The 23724-nt window shown below is 36.0% G+C and overlaps 1 protein-coding gene across 29 annotated transcripts in view; it reads left to right on the forward strand.

Annotated features, from left to right (window-relative positions):
* Nucleotides 1-23724, forward strand: part of HMBOX1 (homeobox containing 1) — a 175349-nt gene that overhangs the window by 64371 nt on the left and 87254 nt on the right. For all 29 annotated transcript variants that reach the window (XM_031669939.1, XM_031669940.1, XM_021942830.2 and 26 more), the window contains exons 2-3: nucleotides 8174-8253; nucleotides 14407-14883. In XM_031669939.1, coding sequence (XP_031525799.1) covers nucleotides 8231-8253; nucleotides 14407-14883 — 500 coding nt within the window. In that variant the 5' untranslated portion in view covers nucleotides 8174-8230. The remainder of the gene's footprint in view (nucleotides 1-8173; nucleotides 8254-14406; nucleotides 14884-23724) is intronic.

Below are 23724 nucleotides of genomic sequence, written 5' to 3' on the forward strand. Positions count from 1 at the left end.
GTTTTCTTCTTTTGCTCAATTTTCTTAGTAGTTCTTAAACTGTCTGTTCTAACCCCATTAAAAAGTGGACAAAAGATATGAGCAGACATTTCTCAAAAGAAGACTTATAAGCAGCCAGCAGACATGAAAAAATGCTTATCATCACTAGTCATCAGTGAAATGCAAATCAAAACTGCAATGAGATACCATGTCACACCAGTCAGAATGGCCATTATTTAAAAAGTCAAAAAACAACAGATGTTGGCAAGGCCACTGTGGAAAGCAATTTGGAGAGTCTTCAAAGAACCAAAAATAGGCTGGGCATGGTGGGTCATGCCTGTAATCCCAGTACTTTGGGAGGCCAAGGCGGGCAGATCACCTCAGGTCAGGAGTTCCCCACAAGCGTGATCAACATGGTGAAACCCTGTCTCTACTAAAAATACAAAAATTAGCTGGGTGTGGTGGTGCACGCCTGTAATCCCAGCTACTTGGGAGGCTGAGGCAGGAGAATCACTTGAACCCAGGAGGTGGAGGTTGCAGTGAGCCGAGATTGCACGACTGCACTCCATCCCGGGTGACAGAGCCAGACTCTATCTCAAAAAAAAAAGAAACACAGAACTAAAAGTGGAAAAATTCTACTCAGCAATTCCAGTAGATATATCTCTGTCTCCAGTATACACACACACACACACACACACACAGAGTATTTCCAGTATATGTATTTCTAGTGTGTGTGTATATATATCTAGTATATATATATCCTGTATATATATATATCTTCAGTATATATATATTTCCTGTATATATATCTCCAGTATGTGTGTGTGTATATATATATATGTATGTGTGTGTGAGAAAATAAAAGGATATTATATAAATAAATATTTGTTATTTTAGTGTTCTGCCAAATCATTGACAAAAAGATTTTTTCTCCTTTATTCCAATATTTTTGCCGGTTAATTGCCAGGATAGATATAAATAAAATATCCTTTTATTTCCTTTGGGTATAAACCCAAAGGAAAATATATTGTTCTACCAAAAAGACACATGCACCCATGTGTCCATCACAGCACTATACACAATAGCAAAGACATGCAGTCAGCCTAGGTCCCTATCAACAGTGGAATGGATAAAGAAAATGTACATTTACACCATGGAATACTACCCATAAAAAAGGAACAAAATTATGTCCTTTGCAGCAAGGTGGGTACAGCTGGACGCCATTATCCTATGTGAATTAATGCAGAAATAAAATTAAATACCACATGCTCACTTATAAGTGGGAGCTACACTTTGGGTACACATGCATGTAAAGATGAGAGCATAGACACTGGAGACTCCAAGACAGGGGAAGGAGGAAATGAGGGGCAAAGGTTGAAAAAAATAACTTGGGTACTATGCCCACTACCTGGGTGATGGGTTCAACTGTACTCCAAACCTCAGCAGCACACAATATACCCTTGTAACAAACCTGCACATTTACCCCTTGAGTCTAAAATAAAAGTTGAAAAACAAACAAAACCTTTCTGCTCTATTAGGTCCTGTTTTTATTTATTTTTACTATTACTATTTTTTTGAGATAGCGTCTTGTCTGTCGCCCAGGCTGGAGTGCAGTGGTACAGTCTCGGCTCACTGTAGCCCCAGCTCCTGGGTTCAGGCAATTATCCTGCCTCAGCCTTCCGAGTAGTTGGGATTACAGGTGTGCGCCACCATGCCTAGCTAATTTTTGTATTTTTAGTGTAGACAGGGTTTCACCATGTTAGCCAGGCTGATCTCGAGCTCTTGACCTGAAGTGGTTGGCCTGCCTCAGCCTCTCAAAGTGCTGGTATTACAGGCATGAGCCACCACGCCCAGCCTAGGTCCTATTTTTAAATTGAAAGGAAAACCTTTTGGGCTTCTTTCTCAATATAGTTATTCATAAATATTGGGAAAGGTTACCACTGTCAATGAAAATCTCTTTCCCATTCTTTTTCTAGGTGTTTCCTGCTCAATTAGAGAAACTTTTACTTTTAAATGTATTGTATCATATCTCAATTTAATACTTTCTTTTATTTCAGGGTTTTGTTTTGTTTTGTTTTTAAAGATACCAGTTTTGCTATATTGCCCAGGATAGTCTTGAACTCCAGGCCTCAAGCAGTCCTCTTGCCTCAGTGTCCTGAGCCGCTGGGATTACAGACATGAGCCCCTACACACAGCTAATTTTCAGTTTTTTGATAATATAATTGCTTGAGTTTTCTAGACATTGTTTTGCCAAATCATTGACAAAAAGATATTTTTCTCTTTTATTCCATTATTTTTGCCAGTTAATTCTTTTCTGTGTCTTACCATTTTTCCTATAAACTTTAAGTCAGTGTTTACTTATAAAGGATTTAGTGGGCGTCTCACTCTAATTCCTAATTTTATTCATTTGATTTATTGAATAGGTAATAACAATCACATGGTTAAAATAATTTTTTAAAAAAGCTTCCTATGAACAGCTTTCTTCCCATTCCTCTCCATAATCTCTCTAGTTCCCAACCCCGCATTCAAAGTAACCACTGTTATTGGATCTCTTCCACGGATTATTTTATGCATATAAAAGTGAAATTACACACATATATACTCTATATATTTATTGTGTGTGCATGCAATCTTAATTTTATTTGAAATGCTTTTAGTGTTTTGCTGTTTAGAATAATATTTTCCTTTCTTATGTTTTTACCAGAGTGTTTTTTTTCTAGCCTTCTTTTCCGTAGAGCTTTTTCTTTAAAATGGCTGCTAAGTTTTACTGAATGCCTTTTCAACATCTATTGATATAACCATATAATTTCTCTGCCTTAAATGTGTTGACATATTGGATTATGTTGATTCCTAAAAATGAACCACTCTTGCATTTCTGCGTAGATTATAGTGGTATACAGTGAACCCCCCTTATCCACCGGGAATACATTCTGAGACTCCCAGTAGATGCCTGAAACTGCAGATAGTATCAAACTCTATGTATACTGGGTGCAGATTTCATTTTCCTTCTTCACAGTTTCACAGAAGATTCATTCTTATAGTTCTTAGTAACCTCAGCATATGATTTTTTTTTTTTAACTTAAATTGAGAACTTTCACCTTTTCACTGAAAGGAAGCACTTTTGGCTTCTATTTGGTGTATTGAAATTGCCAGCATCATTATTCTTGAGCTTTGGGGCCATCATTCTGTAGAATAAGGATTACTTAAACAGGGGCACTGTTAGATACCAGGACAGTCAGTGTGATAATCTAGAGAGCTAGTAAGTGACTAAGGGGCAGGTAGGGTCTACAGTGTGGATGCCCTGAAGGAGGGGCATGAGGTTTCTAAGTTACTAAGAGTGGCTCAAATTTTAAAACTCATGAATTGTTTATTTCTGGAATTTTCCACGTAATATTTTCGGACCATGGTTACTGCAGGTTACTGAAACCACAGAAAGCCAAAGTAAAACAGCAGATAAAGTGGGGGACTACTGTATTATTTCTCATATGTCCTGCACTCTATAGTCTAATGTGAGTTTTTACTTAGAACTTTTACATTTAATTTTTAAGTGAAATGGTATGTTTTGTGTACTACCTTTATTAGGTATGCTATTGAATAATTCTGGCTTCATAAAATGGATTGGAACATTTCCTGTATTTTTCTATAGTTTAGTATTATTAGAATTCTGTTTTTAAAATAGATTGAATCTACTGAGAACTCAGCTGATTTTGATGCCTCTTTGTGTAGATTCTTAATTACCTTTATTTTACGCTATTTGGTTCAACTAAAGAATTTATTTTTTGGTCAACTTTGATATATTCTATTTTACTGGGAAATCGTTTTTCTCTTTTAGGTTTTTAAATGAATTGTCATGCGGTTGCATTTATAATTTCTTAGGGTTTTTTTTTCCCCCAATGCCATGGCTGTATTTTTCTTTTCATTCTGAATCTTAGCAGTTTTTTTCTCTCTCTTTTCTTTATTAGACTTTCTGTGTAATTATTTAATAGTCTTTCAAAGAGCCAACATGTGGACTTACGCCTTCCGTAGCTTCATTTTATATTAATTTCAACTAGTATTTCTTAGTTTCATTTTTCTAGCTTATTTTGATGTATAGTATTTTATTTTTCTAGTTTTTTAAATACTGTTTTTTCTTTTGACTTTTAAAAATATGTAGGCTGTAAATTTTAAAACAGTAAGAATATGAATTTTAAAATATTAAAGTCTTTAAGGCCATACATTTACTTCTAAATACAACTTTTGTTGGGTCATTTGGGTTTTCTGGGGTTTTTTCCCCCCTCAAGGCGGAGTCTTGCTCTGTCACCCAGGCTGGAATACAGTGTCGCTCACTGCAGCCTCTGCCACCCAGGTTCAAGCAGTTCTGCCTCAGCCTCCTGAGTAGCTGGGATTACAGGTGCGTGCCACCACGCCCAGCTAATTTTTGTATTTTTAGTAGCGGCAGAGTTTCACTGTGTTGGCCAGGCTGGTCTCGAACTTCTGACGTCATGATCTGCCCGCCTCGGCCTCCCAAAGTGCTGGGATTACAGGCATGAGCCACCGTTCCTGGCCTGGATTTTCGTTATGAATAATAATCCTCTTTTTTTGTCATAGTGTATAGCTATGTGGATCATAATTTCCTTTGTGATTTCTTCTTTGATCCAAGGGTTGTTTATGACTATCTTGTAGTTTATAAGTAGTTATTTTTGTACATTTTTCCTTAGATTGTTTGGATTATATATATGAAATTAAACCTTTTGTTTTACCATGTTTGTGATCAATTATGGTAGTGGACAAAGAAAAAAAAAACTTCTTTGTTAAAAGGTTTACAAAGTATCTTTTTATCTTTAAAATTATGTTTATTGATAATACAGCAAATTTCTCTTTTTAAAATTTTCTCCAACTATATTTGTTCATTGTAAAAGGTATACTGAAATAACTCATTTATATTTTTAAAAACAAAATTATTAAAGTTGTTATGATTTTTGCTTTATTACCTCTCATGTTATTTGGTCTTTGTGTTTGTAACTCATATCTTGGTCATAAACTGTATATTTTATAATTGTATAATCTCTTTTTCTTTTCTTTTCTTTTTTTTTTTTTGGAGACCAAGTCTTACTCTGTCGCCAGGCTGGAGTGCAGTGGCATGATCTTGGCTCACTGCAACCTCTACCTTGCAGGTTCAAGCGATTCTCCTGCTTCAGCCTCCTGAGTAGCTGGGACTACAGGTGCATGCCACCACGCCCAACTAATTTTTGTGTTTTTAGTAGAGACGGGGTTTCACCATGTTAGCCAGGATGGTCTTGATCTCTTGACCTCATGATCTGTCTACCTTGGCCTCCCAAAGTGCTAGGATTATAGGCATGAGCCACCACGCCCGGCCTCTCTTTTTCTTTTATAGGTTGCTTGTTTTCTATGACCAGGTGCTTGAATGTGATCCAGCATCCATAAATTTATATCCCTAATGCCTTTTAATATAAGGTTTTTATTATAATGTTCTACTTTTTTATTGTGTTGAAATATGCATAACATAAAATCTACCATTTTAACTTATATAGTTCAGTGTCATTAAATACATACAGTATACAGCAGTCACCACCATCCATTTCCAGAACATTTTCATCCTCACAGATTGAAACTCTGTACCCTTAAGTAATAACTTCTCATTATTCCTTGCCCATTTTACTGGCCATTCTACTTTCTGTCTCTCTGAATTTGACTACTCTAGGTACCTCATGTAAATGGAATCATATAATATTTGACCTTTTGTGATTGGGTTGTTTCACTTAGCATAATGTCTTCAATGTTCATTCATGTTTTTGTGTCAGAACTTCCTTCCTTTTAAAGGCTGAGACAATATTCTGTTGTTTATATATATATCACATTTCATTTATCCATTTATCTGCCAGTGGACATTTGGGTTATTCCCACCTTTGGCTTTTGTGAATAATGCTGCTGTGAACACAGCCTGATTCTACTTCTTTTGGATAGATATCCAAAAGTGGAATCGCTGGATCATATGGTAATTCTGTATTTAGTTTTTTGAGGAACTGACATACTGTTTTCCATAGTGGCTTCACCATTTTGCATTTCAGCCAGTAACATACAAGGATTCCATTTTCTCCACATCATTGCCACACTTGTTGTTTTATGTTTATTTTTTAAATAATAGGCATTCAAATGGGTGTGATTGTATTTTGGTTTTTTGTTTCTTTTTTTTTTTTTTTTTTTTGAGACACAGGACTCACTGTGTTGCCCAAACTAGCCTTGAACTCCTGGCCTCAAGTGATCCTCCTGCCTCAACCTCCTAAGTAGCTGTGATTACAGGTGTGAGCCATTGCATTCAGTGTGGATGTGATCTTAATACCCATTTTGATTTAGTTCTTAATCTATTTTTAAAATAACTTCAAAACATCTGTCAATTAGAAAAAAAATAATCTGTCTCCTCTGCCAGAAGAGCTTTGTGAAATTGAGAGAATTCATAACATCTTGTTTGCTTGGTCCTCTGTTTTTAGAACATTTTGTTTTTGTAGAATATTTTAAGCCCATTTATGTCTGAAATATAACGGACAAAATTCAGTGTCTTATGGTTACATAAATTTGTATCAGTGACTTAATCTGTTTTCTTGTCTGTTAAATCAGGGTCTTTGATGATAACTTCCTAGCATGGAAGTTATCAAAGGATCCCCTCTAGAAGGGGATCCTGACCTTTATTCTATTTTCATGGTGCATGCTACATGTAAACATGCTGCATGGTTCTCATGATTACAGAATAAAGGCCAGGATCCCCTTCTAGATCATCTACTCCTCACACATACTGTGTTAAAGGCCAGCAACACAAGCCTACTGATTACCTAAATAAATCTCATAATTTCTTTTCACTGTTCCCTCTTCCTGGAATCTTTCCTCCAATGATTCTCACCTCCCTCTATGCCTTGATGTTGTGGAAGTCTTGTTCTAATCCTCAAATAACAGCCAGATTTCACTCTAAGAAATCTTCCTAGTTCTCTCTAACCTAAATTAGTTTCTGGATTGTTATTCATATAAACGTTTTATTTTTAGTCTTTCTTTAATGTTACACTTTTTATTCGAGAGAGGCGTGTCTATAATTTTTGTCCCCAGTCTCTATTCTCCCCACCTTCTGCCATTTAATGAGCTCCTAAGCTCCTCTACTGTTGGGACCATGTCTTACTCATATTTTGGTTCTTGTGTCTATGCCAGGGCAAGCAGGTGCTTCATATGTTTTAACTGAATTTGAGCAGATAGTGAAAAATATGTTTTGACCAGTAATCATTTTTGTGTCTTTGGTTTACTATTTTGCCTAGGAACTACAATGAGGAACAATTTCAGTAGTTTCATTTTGTACTTTATATCTACTTTTTTAGGACAGGTTCACCCTCCTAGCCCAAGATGGAGTTTCGCTCTGTGGCCCAGGCTAGAGTGTAATGGTGCGATCTCGGTTCACTGCAACCTCCGCCTCCCAGGTTCAAATGATTCTCCTGCCTCAGCTTCCCAAGTAGCTGGGATTACAGGCATGTGCCAGCACACCTGGCAAATTTTGTATTTTTAGTACAGTTGGGGCTTCGCCATGTTGGTCAGGCTGGTCTCGAACTCCTGATCTCAGATGATCCACCCGCCTTGGCCTCCCAAAGTGCTGGGATTACAGGTGTGAGCCACCGCGCCTGGGCCTGTCTTTTAAGTCAGCAAGAAAATTATCTACAACAGGATCTTCATTAATGCTACAATTTAGAACATACAAATGTGAAAGGTTTCTAACTTTACCTTGTACATTTTGCATATATCATTAGTATTGTTGGACACTTCAGCCATGCATAATGTAATTCAGTACTGAATGTGTATTTTAATGTGAGAGTTTTTGACATCAACATTTTTAACTTTTGTCTAATTTATAATCTTAACTTAGAGTTAATGGAAATCGGTGCCTCTATGGCTATGGTTTTAACCAGCTAATAAGTTGTCTTCATGATCTTTAGCTTCTAAACAATGAATAGTAAATACCATTTTTTGTGAAGATCTGTGTCTGAATTGAAAGGGATCAAACTGTATAGTGAATAAAGCAGTAGAATGCAAATCAGAAGACATAGTATTTAACATGATTAGCTAGTGTTAACTTTTGATATCCATAAGTTATATAATTAAAATTTTTATTCAACACTTGATTAACATAAATATTTCTCAATTTTCTATCTTTGTTCTACAGAATGGTAGATAACACAGATCATCTCTGGAAAGGATATTGATCCACCTCATGTAAAGTATGCTCAGTTCCTTTCCAGTGGTGTAAGTATCAAGTCCTTCTTGATTTTTATCTTCATAGTCATTTTAATAAAGTTAAGATGTCATTATGATTATGATCCAGATTCGACAATGGGTGTTCGTAGAGTTGAAAAGTTTTTTTAGGAAATGAATCAAATGGTATACCTGTTTGACATTAAGGTGAATAAGTGTCGTGATCATGTGGTGAGAAATGAATCTTTAAATCTATCAGCCTTCTCTTACCATTTCTGTTTTCAGCTTTGAATTTTGACATTAATTTTAAATTGAATATAAAATTACTTATTATTTTTAACTGCTTAAAGCTTAGAAGCATCTAAGATAGATGGCTAACAGTTCAAGAGAGCTAATATTGGATTCCTTGTGACAAGCAGACTACTGGAAGCATACACCTTCATGTTGCCTTTTGTGTGAAAACTCCTAGCATCTTAACCATTTTCCTTTACCTGCTGGGGGCATGATAATGTAGTTAAGCCTATTAGCTAATGTGCTAGCCTTTCTTTGGAGTCAGGCAGAAAATACAAATTGAGATAGTGGTATTGTGTTGAGAGTGTTTTTGTGCTAGGATATGAACTATAACCACCAGTTCATATTAAATAGGCCTTTGAATAAAAGTATTCCGGGAATTTCAGATATTAGAGAAGACAGAGTATCTATTAGCTCATTAAGTGCATCTTTAGAGTCTAATGCAGAGTGCCTTAGCATAAGTATTTTCTAAAATTTGATGGAGTCTCCACTTTGCTTAAATTTCTTCCGTTTTGGTTGACAGTTCTATAAAACAATAAGTAGATATTAAGAGAGGTTTTCCTTATTATTTAGGCTTTTCATTATAGTTCCCCCCCACCCCAATAGATTCTGTGACACAATGAAAAGTTTCTGGAACAGACCTAGAAGATGTGAACTGTAGCCTGACTTTCTGCTAAGTAGCTATATCCTTGGGAAGGCACTTCACCTCTTTGGGCCTTAGTTTCCCTCCCCACTTTTTAAAAAAATTTATTTGCTAATAGCTGTTTTCAATCTATCAGCCTTCTCTTTTATCATTTCTATTTTCAACTTTGAATTTTGACATTAATTTTAAATTGAATATAAAATTATTTATTATTTTTAACTGCTCAAAGCCTAGAAGTTTCTGAGATAGATGGCTAAGCATTCAAGAGAGTTAAGATGTCTAATGGCTATTGAAAATAGTAAGATGTCTAATACTTACTGAAATGAATGTAAGCATCATGAAGCTGTGAAATTTTGCATGATTTGTTCCTTGTTGTGTCCTCTGTGCCTCGCATAGGATCTGTTACATAGTAGGCACTCAATAAATGTTACTTAAATGGATGGTTTTTGTCTAAATAGTCTCCAGTTTTCTCATTCCACACCTAATTTATATCTCCCTCTATAAATGTGCATGTTTGTACTTGGATTTTTGTTACATATGGTAGAAATAGTATGATCAATGTATGATTTCATGAATCAGAGTGTTTATTGCCATACAAAGAGAATTTTTTCTTGACTTAACAATACTTAAAGATGGGGAGAGTAACATGGACAGACTTCACAGGGAATACACTCAATAGATGAGGTACATTAACCACATTGTGAGTGTGTTCCAAAGCTATTAAAGTGTCTTTGCTCAATTATGATGAAAGGAGGCCTCTGTGTTCAAGTGAAGGCTAAAAGTGGAAGTGTACCTTTATATGAGCAGTTCTTGGGAGAAACTGATTTGACCACCATAGCTGAGATCCAAGACCACAAGTAAGGCCCCTCATTGCTAGAAAGTGCTGGCCTGCAAAGTGTAAAAGCTTTGAGGTCTTTTGCAGCCTGAGCTCTCCGGTTTTGGAGAAGCCGCTGACAGAGAGTAGCCCTGCCACAGCCTAAGCTCCCAAAGTGTCTGTTAAGCTCTTGAGTGTATATGTATTTTGAAGTCCAGTAGTTGTGACAGTAACTCACATATACAGTTTGATATGAGGTGACATTCCTGAGAGGATGGAGAGTTCACTCTCTGTAAAAATATTGTGATTGACTCTAGAGTGTGTTAAATTATCATGCAGTAAATATCATGTATGCAAAACAAAACTAACCTATTTTGCCTAGTCATTCTAGATAATAAAAATAAAGAGCAGAATTGCGCTGAAGAAAAAGCTGTTATTCAATAAAATTTTACTAACTGTTGGTGCTTTACAAGTAAGGTAGTAATGTCCTTTCTACCCATGTTATTTCAAGGTTAATTATTTGTGAATGCTTTAATCTTCTCTGCTCTATATGTTTGTAGAATTTAGCTTATGAAATTATATTCTGGACCTCATGCCTTATCCAAGAAGGGTTTAGGTACATATTCAAGTCAGGATAAAATGTATTGTGGAAAGTTATTATGGTCTTATGGTATGATATTTTCTTAGAATATCAGTTTATGAACTGAGCCATAATTCCTGAATTTAATTGTTCTTTTATGCCTTAAACATTCTCTGTTATTACAGTGTTGAAATTCTTCTCACATCATTTTCAATTATTGTTGGCCTGAGTCTGCATTCAGATTAGTAATTTAAAGTGAAAGATGTTCCTTATCCTGTGAACAATCCTTGTGCAAAAGAAAATTAATTCAATTCTTACATGTTATCTTTTTCTGTTATAAAAGAATTGCTGGTATCATGGACTTAGATGACCTTTGTAGGTCATTTACTGCCATAAATTCGTGATTATGTGCTTAAACTAGGTAAATTATGAGAAATAAAATTTTGAAATGGCAGTGTATATGCCTTTGTTTATATTAGTACACATTGGAACATTATTCTCAATATCCAGGAGAGCTTCTAGTGTCAGCGTTTTCTCAGTAAAATATCGTATCTTCAGTGTCACATGCATGCTTTGATCTTGTTTGTTATGCTCTTAATCATTTTGCTTTGTAGTGATCATATGAATGATCATTCTAGCAATTGTGGATCATTTTGCTTTAGGTTATGTTTGCATTAGGGACCTCTCAGTGCAGGGCACAGACATCTAATTTGAACAAGGTGATACATAAAGGGAAATGTATTCTCTGATGAAACAAAACAGCAAGAAGAGCAGGGATGTATCAGGGGCTTAGGGATTATTGGAACAAGGGATATGAGCACTGCACAGCTTTTGCCATCGGTCTGTTCTAAGTTTCTTGGTATGTCTGCTTCATCTTCCCATGAACTAGCTGCTTCCGTATAATAAGGAATTTACCAGACTAATATCTTCCTGAAACCGAGCACAGTTACGGTGACTGTTCATCCTTCCCCTCGTCTGACTAGAAAATTGTGGGGAGAGCAAGGTTTGGCTTTCTTGTGCGCCCACCCCACTGGCCAGAAGGTGGGGTATTATGAGTGATAGCCCAAGAACATGTGCTTGAAAACAATGAGGTGTTCTAGGCAGACAAAGTAATAGGTGGCCTATTGTTTCTCCTTTTATGACTTGGAATAAAAGTGGTTCTAATAGTCAATGAATCTGAAATGACATAAAATATTAGATTGTTTTATATGCTGTGAAATCTTTAGTTTTGACAATTCTAATTCAAGTGTTAGGATGGATACTTTTCAGTAATAAGTGAAAGTCATATAACTTACTTTTGTTTTATGCTAATACAGAGTGCTGCTCCATACCAGGAATAGTTTGAAGAACTGTATACAGATAACTAACTGCTCTGATGTGAATACTGTAGGAAAATACTGTGATTGGGAATTTTTGTCCATATAATAAAACAGTTATTGAAGTCATCTGAAGTAAGATCACTTTATGAAATACTTTGATAACATGAAGGCTGAAGATAGCAACAAACAGGTCTACTTCATTTTCAAGGGAAAATAATAATGTTTATGTTTAATATTTTTCATTACAAAATATTGTGGGGGGAACTTAGGCCATCAAGAAAGAATATACTAATCATGAAAATAGGTCTTTTTAAAATGATGCCTAGCTTGTTACAAGTGAGTATCGGAAGAAATCAGACCGTAACATTTGTAGGTGTAGGTCAGATACTGTGGCCCGTGGGCACAAATGGCCTGCAACATGTTTAGGTCCACAGAATATGTGTGTTTGGTTGTGTTCTATTTTAATGAGCTTGTTTTTAAAACTAGGGAGATTTCATCTAAAGTTCTAGATTTCTGCTTACTTATTTTAAAAAGAATTTGAAAGATAAAACAATCAGTAAAATGGAATAGACTATCCAAAGGTAATGCAGATTCATATGGAAATTGTGTGTATGATAAAGGCAGCATTTCACATCAGAGGAGAAGACAGATATTCAATAAAAACATATGACATCTAGCTGTCCATTTGGGATGAAATAAAACCCCAATTTTTTATACTTGTTAAGTCAATAAAAATTCTAGATGGAGCAAAGATTTTAAATGTAGAAAACTATTACTAGGACCCCTAGGTTCATCAGTAATTAGAGTAGTTTTATCTAAATGGCTTTAAATGAGACTTAAAGGAGTAGAATAGCCTGTGTCCCATATCATATGTTTCCAGTTAAGTCCTGCAAGGTATTGTAGAGGACAATGATGTGTGCTTTTGGAGTCAAGGCTTAAATCTTTTTCCTAATGTTTACTCAGATTTTTTGTAAGGTATAAAACTACTCTGAGCCTTAGTTTCCTCAACAATCAATCCATCAACATAAAATGAAATGAATAAAGAACATCTACCATGAGAGTTGCTGTGAGAATTGGATGAGATTATGTTATGTGTGAAACTCTTACCCAATACCTGCCTAGAAGTGACTGTTCAATAAAGTTTTCGTGTAGAAGGACAAAGAAACAGTGAAACTTTCAATAGCTGTGGGGCACTGGCCCAGAGCAGATGTTTGTTTGAGAAAGATGAAAAAACTTCTTGACATCTATTTCCATCTGCAAACACTTATTGAGAGCCTATGCATGCCATGCATTATATTTGGCACTAGAACAATAAATATCAAAATAAAAGAGATTACCACTTCAAAAAATCTTGAATGGAAAAGTCAGGTCTTATAAGAAAGTAATTCAAGGCCGAGCATGGTGGCTCACACCTGTAATCCCAGCACTTTGGGAGGCCGAGGTGGGCGAATCACCTGAGGTCAGGACTTTGAGACCAGCCTGACCAACATGTTGAAACCCCATCTCTAACTGAAAATACAAAAGTAGCCAGGCTTGGTGGCAGGTGCCTGTAATCCCAGCTACTCAGGAGGTTGAGGCAGGTTGAACCCAGGAGGTGCAGGTCGCAGTGACCCAAGGCCGCGCCACTGCACTCCAGCCTGGGTGACAAGAGCGAAACTCTGTGTCCAAAACAACAACAACAACAACAACAACAACAACAACAAAGGAATTCAAACAGTGAGAATTTTTACAGTATTTGACTACTCTCTTAATATTGTTATTCACCCTAAGAAAACATTTTCTGATATGCTGCAGTATCTTGTGCTAGTTAAAGGAAACATGTAAAAGTAATTTCCTAAGAAAAATGAATAGCATTGTCTGGCTACAACCACGAAATATCTTTCTCAGGGTAGCTATTAAGAGAGAATGCATTACCAGAGATGAAAAACTTAGGAAATTGCTAAGTAGTGAATGAAATGGTGCTTTTTTTTTTTTTTTTTTTTAATGTACCTCTCTTTTCCACTTAAATATTTTTGCTGGTTATTAGCATTTGCTTGGACTTAGCTTAGCAAATCATTTGTTTACACTAAATGAGGTTGTAGAGAATTCCTAGGTCTGTGTAGCTAATAGTTGGTAAATAATATAATACAAACTATTTTTTCAGCAATTTTCCATTAATACTCTAATGTAGAGTAATACACTTGAGATGGGCAAAACACTTCTGAGTTATCACATAGCCTGGGTTTAATGCATTCCATGTACCTAATCTGTTGTTTTGGTATTATTTACATAACTAAAATTTTGGTTCTGATATTTTCCAAAATTGAGGAAAATGTAAATTGTATGCCATATGAAATTAGGTTTTATGTTACACCTATGTTCACCTACTAACACATTTAGTGTCTGTACCAATCCATTTGCCATGGCACAATCATTCTAGCATGGGACATGCTTTCATTTTCAATAAAGAAGCTTGTGTATAAATACTGCATCTTCTGAACATTCTCTAATGATATGTGCTTTGGTAGATACTGTCAATAAAGAGACTTCTTTTTATCTTTTTCTTTTTTTTTTTTAGTTTGCTGGAAACCATGTCTCATTATACAGATGAACCCAGATTTACCATAGAGCAGATAGATCTGCTTCAGCGACTTCGGCGTACTGGAATGACTAAACATGAAATTCTCCATGCCTTGGAAACTTTGGACCGTCTTGATCAAGAGCATAGTGACAAGTTTGGAAGAAGGTCCAGCTACGGAGGAAGTTCATATGGGAATAGTACCAACAATGTCCCAGCATCTTCCTCTACAGCTACAGCTTCCACACAGACGCAGCATTCGGGAATGTCCCCATCACCTAGCAACAGTTATGATACTTCCCCGCAGCCTTGCACTACCAATCAAAATGGGAGGGAGAATAATGAGCGATTATCTACATCCAATGGAAAGATGTCACCAACTCGCTACCATGCAAACAGCATGGGTCAGAGGTCATACAGTTTTGAAGCCTCAGAAGAGGACCTAGATGTAGATGATAAAGTGGAAGAATTAATGAGGTTAGTGACTTTGCTTATTCAGAGTCCCTAGAAACATCTGTATTCTTAGATTGTTTTTAAGTAGTATGCTGCATTTCAGCTACTTAGCTATAAGAACTGTAACTTCCTTCTCCCACCTTTGGAGATGAAAGGAAGTTCAAGCTTTATGTTTTTAATTTAAATTTTCTCTTCTTTACTTCAGCCCTTTCTCTTTGCTGCTTGATAAGTCTTTTCCATTCTCTTTATCAAACACTAATCTTCTCTATGACTCTACTAGCTTATTTCTGACTAACAGACACATTCTAATCTTGAAATCTGTAGTAAGTAGTTTTTCTGAGGGATAATTTTATCTTGATACAGAATACATACACTCTTAATTTTTCTCTCCAACATTCTAATCAAGAAAATAATTTGGGGTACCTATTATATAGGTTCTAATTTTAGCAATAGATGACACACACACTCACACACACATATACACACATTGTCTTATAAATGTAAGAACTCTTAGAGTTTTAAACACTGAGAAAAGAAATCTACTTTTTTTTTTGAGATGGAGTCTTGCTCTGTATGCCCAGGCTGGAGTGCAATGGCGCCATCTCAGCTCACCTCAGTCTCCGCCTCCCAGGTTCAAGCAATTCTCCTGTCTCAGCCTCCCGAGTAGCTGGGATTACAGGCATGCACCACCACGCCCAGCTCTTTTGTATTTTTAGTAGAGACAGGGTTTCTCCATGTTGATCAGGCTGGTCTTGAACCCCTGATCTCAGGTGATCCATCTGCCTCAGCCTCCCAAAGTGCTGGGATTACAGGCATGAGCCACCGAGCCCGGCCCACAAGAAATCTACTTTCAACAGAGATAATTAGGAAAGGCTTCACACTGGGACGCTTTGAGGGTAACACCATGTGTTTTCCATTATTGTGCCTCCAGGATCTGGAACTTTCCCTGGCACATGGTAAGGGCCTAATATGTTTAATGAATGGGTAACCTTGACCTAAATGGTAAAGAATAGCATTTGTTTTTAAAATACAGGAACTTTATTTAAAATTAAGGGACTAGTAAAGAGTAGAAAAGGCAAGGCGTGTCTTCAGTCTGATGAAAATTACTGACAGGTAAGACAATGTAATAAGAATAATATATTAGGAAACAATACAGGTTTTGGGATACTTTGAGTTCATACTAGTTTATTTACTTTTGTTGGAATTGAGGAGTTTTGTAAAAACTTCTCTAGGAATAGAGATGATAAAGGTATTGTTTTCAGTAGATTTCCACTACCATAGAAGGGAAAGAGCCTGCAAATAAATTAGCTACAGTAGATAATGAAAGAAACTGTAGCAGGAATTTGTCAGAAATAAAAATAGTACCTGTAAGTATCATTATAATTCTTCCTAAAGATTTTTAAACTTCAAGATTGAATAGTAGTGACACATAATATTGCCACTTGGAAGATCTGTCCAATAGTACCACAATGTTGAAATATCCTTCAAACTGTCCTGAATTTATTTTTAGGTAGATCTTTATTATATGAAATTCTGTGCTAAATCAACTATTTTATCTGGATTTCAGATACAGTATAAATAAAGTATAATATTAATACCTGTAATGAATAATATGATACAGCAGTTATAGTTACAAGTCATTGTTTTGTTTTGTTTTGTTTTTTTGAGAGGGAGTCTTGCTCTGTCACCCAGGCTGAAGTGCAGTGGTGTGATCTCGGCTCATTGCAACCTCTGCCTCCTGGGCTGAAGTGATTCTCTTGCTTTAGCCTCCCGAGTAGCTGGGACTGCAGGCATGTGCCACCATGCTCAGCTAATTTTTTTAAAAGTTAAAAATAAAAGAGATCAGTTTGAGTTTGAATTCTTCTTCATGTGTTAAAGTAAGTGACCGAAGTTCAGGTGTTGCTTTTGAATTTAACGTTGTTAAGATTAAGAGGGAGAACCATTTGGGCAAATAAAAGTTACTTCACTCATTGAAACATAACAAGATTAGCTTTTAATTATTCTGAGTAGAGAGGATATCAAAAATTTAAAAAGGATGCCAACCTGGTTTTTTCGGTGGTGTTGCTGTTCATCAGTTTTGATAAGCTTTTGACATAACAGTTAATTCTTAAACGTGTATAAGACTAACAAGAAGTATGGGAGAGCTCATTAGTAAAAGTCTCTAGAAGATTGTTTGGAAAAATAAAGGTCTAAAAACTTGACTTTTAACTCATAGGTTGGCATGATGTTTTAATTCAAATATATGCTCAAACTAAACGAAAACCTATTTAGCAATGACTGGGATTTGTAGTTAAATCCTGTAATTACACCCATTCCAGTTTCACTGTGAAATATATACAGGTTTATACTTTGTTATCAGTATTTATGTACTACCAGTTGTCGCTTAATCAGGACACTTGATCTTTTTCCATTTCTCTGCTTCTTTATTAGAACTGCTCCTTTGGGTTCTCTTGATCATCTTGGGGTCTCAATGGTCCTTCTAGATCTCTCTGGTTCTCTGCCATTGCACTCTCACCCACTGCTGCACTCCTGCTTTCCTCCATTGTTTCCGTCTCTTACGCTTCTCAGGTTGTAGATAATAACAATCCTTGGATCAGTGGGAAAGTTTATTGGATGACATTGTCACTTATTAAAATCATGATGTGAGGTTGATCAGAGAAACTGAGATTCACAAAAATTAAATACTTTGCTCAAGAGAACTTCAATATTAAGTGGCAGAGCCTAAATTATGTCTTTATTATCAATATATCACTAGTGTACATTGCCTCTCCAAATAAATTTTTCATGTCTGTAGATTTTAATAAGATTTTAGGAAAGGTGGTTAATTAACATAAGACAAAGTATGAATTGCCTTAATGGGCTTCGCATCCCCCTCCCCCATGATATTTGCTGCTTCAAAACAATCACTTACAACGTGAATTTTTATTTAGTGGAATGTTAGAGAAATATTTTGAGCGGTGGATCTTTCTGAGTATTCTGTGCTCTTTTAGGAATATACTGCCCTTGCTGATCACTAGATGCTATGGTGATATTATAGCCCGCTGGAAGTGGTGGTCTCTGGTGGGGGAGCCTGGATATCTGAATGCTTTCCTGTCTCCTTTTCTACCTGTGTGCTTCACCTCTTGCTTGTTCACATTCCTCAACTCAAACATAAGACGTAGTTTTAAAAATCTTATAATTCATTCACTTTACAAATTTCACTCCTAAAAATTTCAAGATACATAATGGAGATTGTTTTTTTTTTTTTGAGACACAGTCTCACTCTGTCAACCAGGCTGGAGTGCAGTGGTGCAATCTGGGCTCACTGCAACTTCTGCCTCCCAGGTTCAAGTGATTCTCATGTCTCAGGCTCCCTAGTAGCTGGGATTACAATGTGCACCACCAACCCCAGCTAATTTTTGTATTTTTAGTACAGACGGGATTTCACTATGTTGACCAGGCTGGTCTCGAACTCCTGGCCTCAAGTGATCCTCCCACCTCGGCCTCCCAAAGTGCTGGGATTACAGGCATGAGCCACCGTGCCCAGCCCATAATGGAGATTTTTTTGTATAACTTCATCAAGTTATAATTGTATACCTTATCAACTCATTAAGAAACAGTGAGAAAGTAGCTTTCACTTTTTTCATTTTTGAGTTAGGTTAAAAAAATAAAGGTAAACTAGGATATGAATTTAACAGATTGTTGAATATAACATTTTAGGAAGGACTTTAAAGCCAGAAATAACTGCTTTACATATTAATGTTTAAAAATGCATCTATTAATATATAAATATATGTGTAGGGGTATGTGTGTATACACATCTGCTAATACAGTGTATAGATACTAGTGTGTGTTTTATGTACATATTATGATATAATTTAAATGAAGCTTATCAGAATTTGTTAATAATGCCATACATTAAATACATTATTCTTAACCACCCATATACTAAATTTTATGATATGTTAGTATTTTGTATAAAACTGAGGCTTTATTCTAAGTTGGTTATCTATAGGCTAAGTATTTTACTTGCATAGGTAGGATGTGCATGTTCTTTAGATAAGACAAAATGGTCATGACATCCAGTTACTATGTTATTGATACGTATATAGTAACTTTTATTTTTGAGTGAATTTTTAAAATTTAAAGTTATACTTTGTCTCCATGGGTAAAAATGTATGGGGATAGGTTTTATTCAAATGTGAAAGAAATTTGTACATCATTGTGTTTTTCCAAGTGTGAAATAGTCTGTCTTGGCAGGTGTTGCTTCATCTCTGGAAGTCTTTCAGATAGATGATTACCTTTCAGAGATCCTAAAAAATGTGCAGTGTATATTAACTATGAAAATATGGAAGATCTTAAAGCATATCATTTTTAAAACAGGTGGTCTTTATTATTCTTTGTTCTAGAAAAGGAAACAATGTCATTTCGAACTACTATAAATAATTCTTTTCCTTTCTGATTTGGTAAGCTTAAATCTATTTGAGAATAAAAATTTAAAGCTATTTTATAAATTATCTAGATCGGGCTTTCCATTTTACAACCTTTTTTCTCCAACTACAGAATTGTTCATTCCTTGAACAAATTAAGCTCTATTATATGCAAACCCCATAAATGAATAAGGCACAATCTTTGTGCTAAAGGACTAAGGACTTTACAGCATAGTAGGAGAGATAAGACAAGATTAGAAACAACCATAATACAGAACAGCATGTAATATATTAGCATGTGAGTAGTAGTATTGAAATGTTAAAAGTTAGCCATTGCAAGAAGATACCTTTTTTAGCTGTGAAGATCAGGGAAAACTTCTTTGAATAGATGACAGTTAAATTGTGTCTTAGTAAAAGGGGATTCCACAAAGAGGCATTACTGATGAATTCATCCAGATATTAAGAAAGGTCTGTAAGTAACAGTGAAAGTTTAGCAAATTATAAAAATAATGGCAATGGAGGGTGGGAAGGAAGAATTTCATCCTGGCGTGGAAATCACCAGATGAATCTAGCATGGCAATGATTTCAAAAGGGAAGTAGGAGGCAATGACATGGACTTGAACTGGTTAGCTACAAGTCAGGTGGGTATCTTATCTTGAAGTAAGTAAGCTGTGGAATGAAAGACAAGATCAGCCTGCTCTTCACTTTAATTCCATAAGACTTGAGGCATAGAAATCTTGAAGAGTATGAGATTTTATAAGAGAGGAAGGAGGGGATTTATTCTTTTTAAGGAGGATGTAAAATTGCAGATGAAGAGAGGAAGTGAGGGGTGGGAGAAGATGAGATAATTAGATTTAGAGTAAATGAAGTTTTTACACTAACAAAGTGGTGATTCTTAGATTACAATGAGGACAATAGGAGTAGCAGGTCCTTAAAGAAGGCTGAATGAGGAGAGAATGAGGGAAGGAGGTGATGTCAAAGTTTGAACAACAAAGCTAACCCACTAGAATGGAACTTTTAAAAATATTTAAGAGAATTGGACACAATGAAAATAGAATGTGTTTAGTATTTTGAAAATACCTAGTGAAACCAACTAAATGACACATCACTGCTTGTGTATAGAATTCTTTTAATGCCACCTTAAAGTACCTGGTACAGATGTTTACTTCGGTCTTATATGATTATAGCAGATCATTTGTTTCTTCTTTTCTTGGGAACCTTTCTGAAGTTTTATAAAATAATAGTCAATGTTTAGTATTTTTACAATTTCAAAAAAAATTTTGCAATGAATTTTTGATTCTATGTATTACAGACATATGTATATACACAATATTTAATTTCATTGCTAGGAGACAAATTTTAAAAGCCTTGTGAAGGGAGTATTGATGCTTTTTGTTGTTGTTGTTGTTAGATGGAGTCCCACTTTGTTGCCCAGTGGCGCAATCTTGGCTCACTGCAGCATCCACCTCCTGGTTTCAAGCAATTCTCATGTCTCAGACTCCCAAGTAACTGGGATTACAGGAGTGAGCCACTGTACCTGGCCAATGCTTTTATTTTATCAGATGATACAGCCAGGGCCCAGCTTTGTTAAATGTCTTGCCCTTGCACACCCTTATCTTTTAAGTCTTTTCTTTTGCTTTTTGAAAAAGCTCTCTGGTAAAGCAGTAAAGAGTTTTTTCTTTTTTTTTTTTTGAGATGGAGTCTCGCTCTGTCACCGAGGTTGGAGTGCAGTGGTACGTTTTTGGCTCACTACAACCTCTGCCTCTGGGGTTCAAGCAATTCTCCTGCCTCCGCCTCCTGAGTAGCTGGTATTACAGGCACATGCCACCACACCTATTTGTTAAATATTTTTTTTAACTATTTGTTTAAATTTAACTATTTGTTAAATATTTTTGGTAGAGACGAGGTCTCACCATGTTGGCCAGGCTGATCTTGAACTCCTGACCTCAAATGATCCGCCTGCCTCAGCCTCCCAGAGTCCTGGGATTACAGGCGTGACCCACCGTGTCTATTTCTATGTTTTTAAACATTATTGATACTTAGAAACTTGTCAAATATCTAAAAATGAAAATTGCTACTGTTTGACATATTTTTGGGATTCCTTCTGTCTTGTGCAGTCCTTAATAATATCATGCTGCAAGGCTGTGAATAATTTACAGACTGGATATTTCCTATTTCAATAATTGAGTGTTATCTCTTCTGTATGATTTAGTGTCTAAATGAATTTGATTTGAAATAAATTGATTTAAATATCAATGTAAATTAGTCAAAAAACCTATTTAATTCTTTCCCCCACAAAGGTACATTTTTAAATTTAACCTGAACAAATATTCTTTTAAATTCAGCTTCATTTTCCTAGAAGATCATTCTATATATAGAAATGCAATACTTTATTTAAAAATTTTCAGATTAATTTTATAGTTATATTAGAAACCAAATGATTTGTTTTGTTTATATAAGCCAATTGAAATAGTGCTGAAGTTCTCTCTTGCACACTGATTATCGATGCACATTTGAAAGCTTTTGTTCTACATTACCTGCATTTTAGTCAGCAATTATTTTGTTTGACTTTAAAATATATTTATTTGTACCTTTTTCTTTTTCGTATACACAATTTTTAAATAAAATGTGAATGCGTATTTTTCAAAGAAATATTTCAGGCTGGGCGCAGTGGCTCACGCCTGTAATCCCAGCACTTTGGGAGGCTGAGATGGGTGGATCATGAGGTCAGAAGATCGAGACCATCCTGGCTAACATAGTGAAACCCCATCTCTACTAAAAATACACACACACACACACACACACAAAATTAGCCTGGCGTAATGGCGGACACCTGTAGTCCCAGTGAGTTGGGAGGCTGAGGCAGGAGGATGGCGTGAACCCGGGAGGCGGAGCTTACAGTGAGCTGAGATTGCGCCACTGCACTCCAGCCTGGGCGATTGAGCAAGACTGTCTCCAAAAAAAAAAAAAAAAAAGAAATATTTCAAATATAGACAGGCATTTTGGGAAGAATCTAACCAGAATCTAGATCAGTATGAGAAAATTTAAATACTGCATTAGGCAGCTGATTATTTTTTTCCTTTAAGAATATTTTTGGTTAGGATTTCCAACTGATAAATCAGCAGTATACTATAGAGCTACAGATTGGAAACTCACCACTATCACCTCTCTGTTTTTTTCCAGAATTCCCCAAAGGGAGCATGGTCTTACAACAGAGTCCTTACAACAGAGCATGTAACAACTACTCATCAGGGAGCTAAAATCCCTCATCCAAGTTAAATCACAACTCACTGTTTTTGGATAGGATACTTAACTTCCTCCAAATAGTCTACAGAGAAATGTGAACCCCTAAAAAGAGTTTGTGGTTCTTTCACAAAACAATTATTAAGGTTTTGTGATCCTTTGTCTCAGATCAGGGGTCAGCAAACTTCTTCTCTAAAGGACTAAAGAGTAAAAATTTTAGACTTTGTGGCCAAGAGGCAAATTTAAGGATATAATGAAGAGACATAGGCTGGGTGCGGTTGCTCACGCCTGTATTACCAGCACTTTGGGAGGCCAAGGCAGGAAGATCACTTGAGGTTAGGAATTCAAGACCAACCTGGCCAACCAACATGGTGAAACCCTGACTCTACTAAAAATACAAAAATTAGCCGGGTGTGGTGCTGCATGCCTGTAACCCCAGCTACTCAGAAGGCTGCAGGAGAATTGCTTGCGCCCGGGAGGTGGAGGTTGCAGTGAGCCGAGATCGTGCCACTGCACTGCAGCCTGGGCAACAGAGTGAGACTCCGTCTCAATTAAAAAAAAAAAAAGGATATCATGTAGAGCCACATACAAGACAGAAAACAAACAGCCACAAATTTTTATTGACAAAAGTCAATACAGAATAATAATAATTGGGTAGAGTTTTTAAAAATATAGGCCTACTAGTCAGAAGAGTGAAATTGCAAGGGGAGGGATAATATTTTGCTTAGTTTGTGTTTATCGTTTGCATTTTCTGTCATCAAATCAATTGCAAATGTCCATCTCTGAAAATGATCCTTAGCTCACAGGTTGTGTAAAAATAGGTGGCAGGCTAGAATTAGCCCATAGGCCGTAATTTGCTGACCCCTGTGTTAGATAAGAAGTTACCTCTATTCTGTGTTACTTTTGAGCTTGAACAGAAACCACTGCTCTATTTATGTAATCCTTTTGAAGATAAAGCATTGAAAGAGAGATTGGTCAGTTTTAAGGGTTTAACTATAATTTTTGTTTATTAATTCTTGTTCTGGTGAAATAACAGAAGTCTTGCCACTCATTGTCATTTTTGTGGATGTCTGGTCTTTTGAGAATTTGTGGAGTCTTTAAAAATTTGGAACAAGCATTTTAGTGGAGGAAAAATGAGGTCTATAATGTATTCCCAAGGACACAGAATATTGTGTAGTTTTAAGTATTCTTATATATAATACAAAATGAATAA

The sequence above is a fragment of the Papio anubis genome, chromosome 8 (assembly GCF_008728515.1).
Source record: "Papio anubis isolate 15944 chromosome 8, Panubis1.0, whole genome shotgun sequence".
NCBI classification, from domain to species: domain Eukaryota; kingdom Metazoa; phylum Chordata; class Mammalia; order Primates; family Cercopithecidae; genus Papio; species Papio anubis.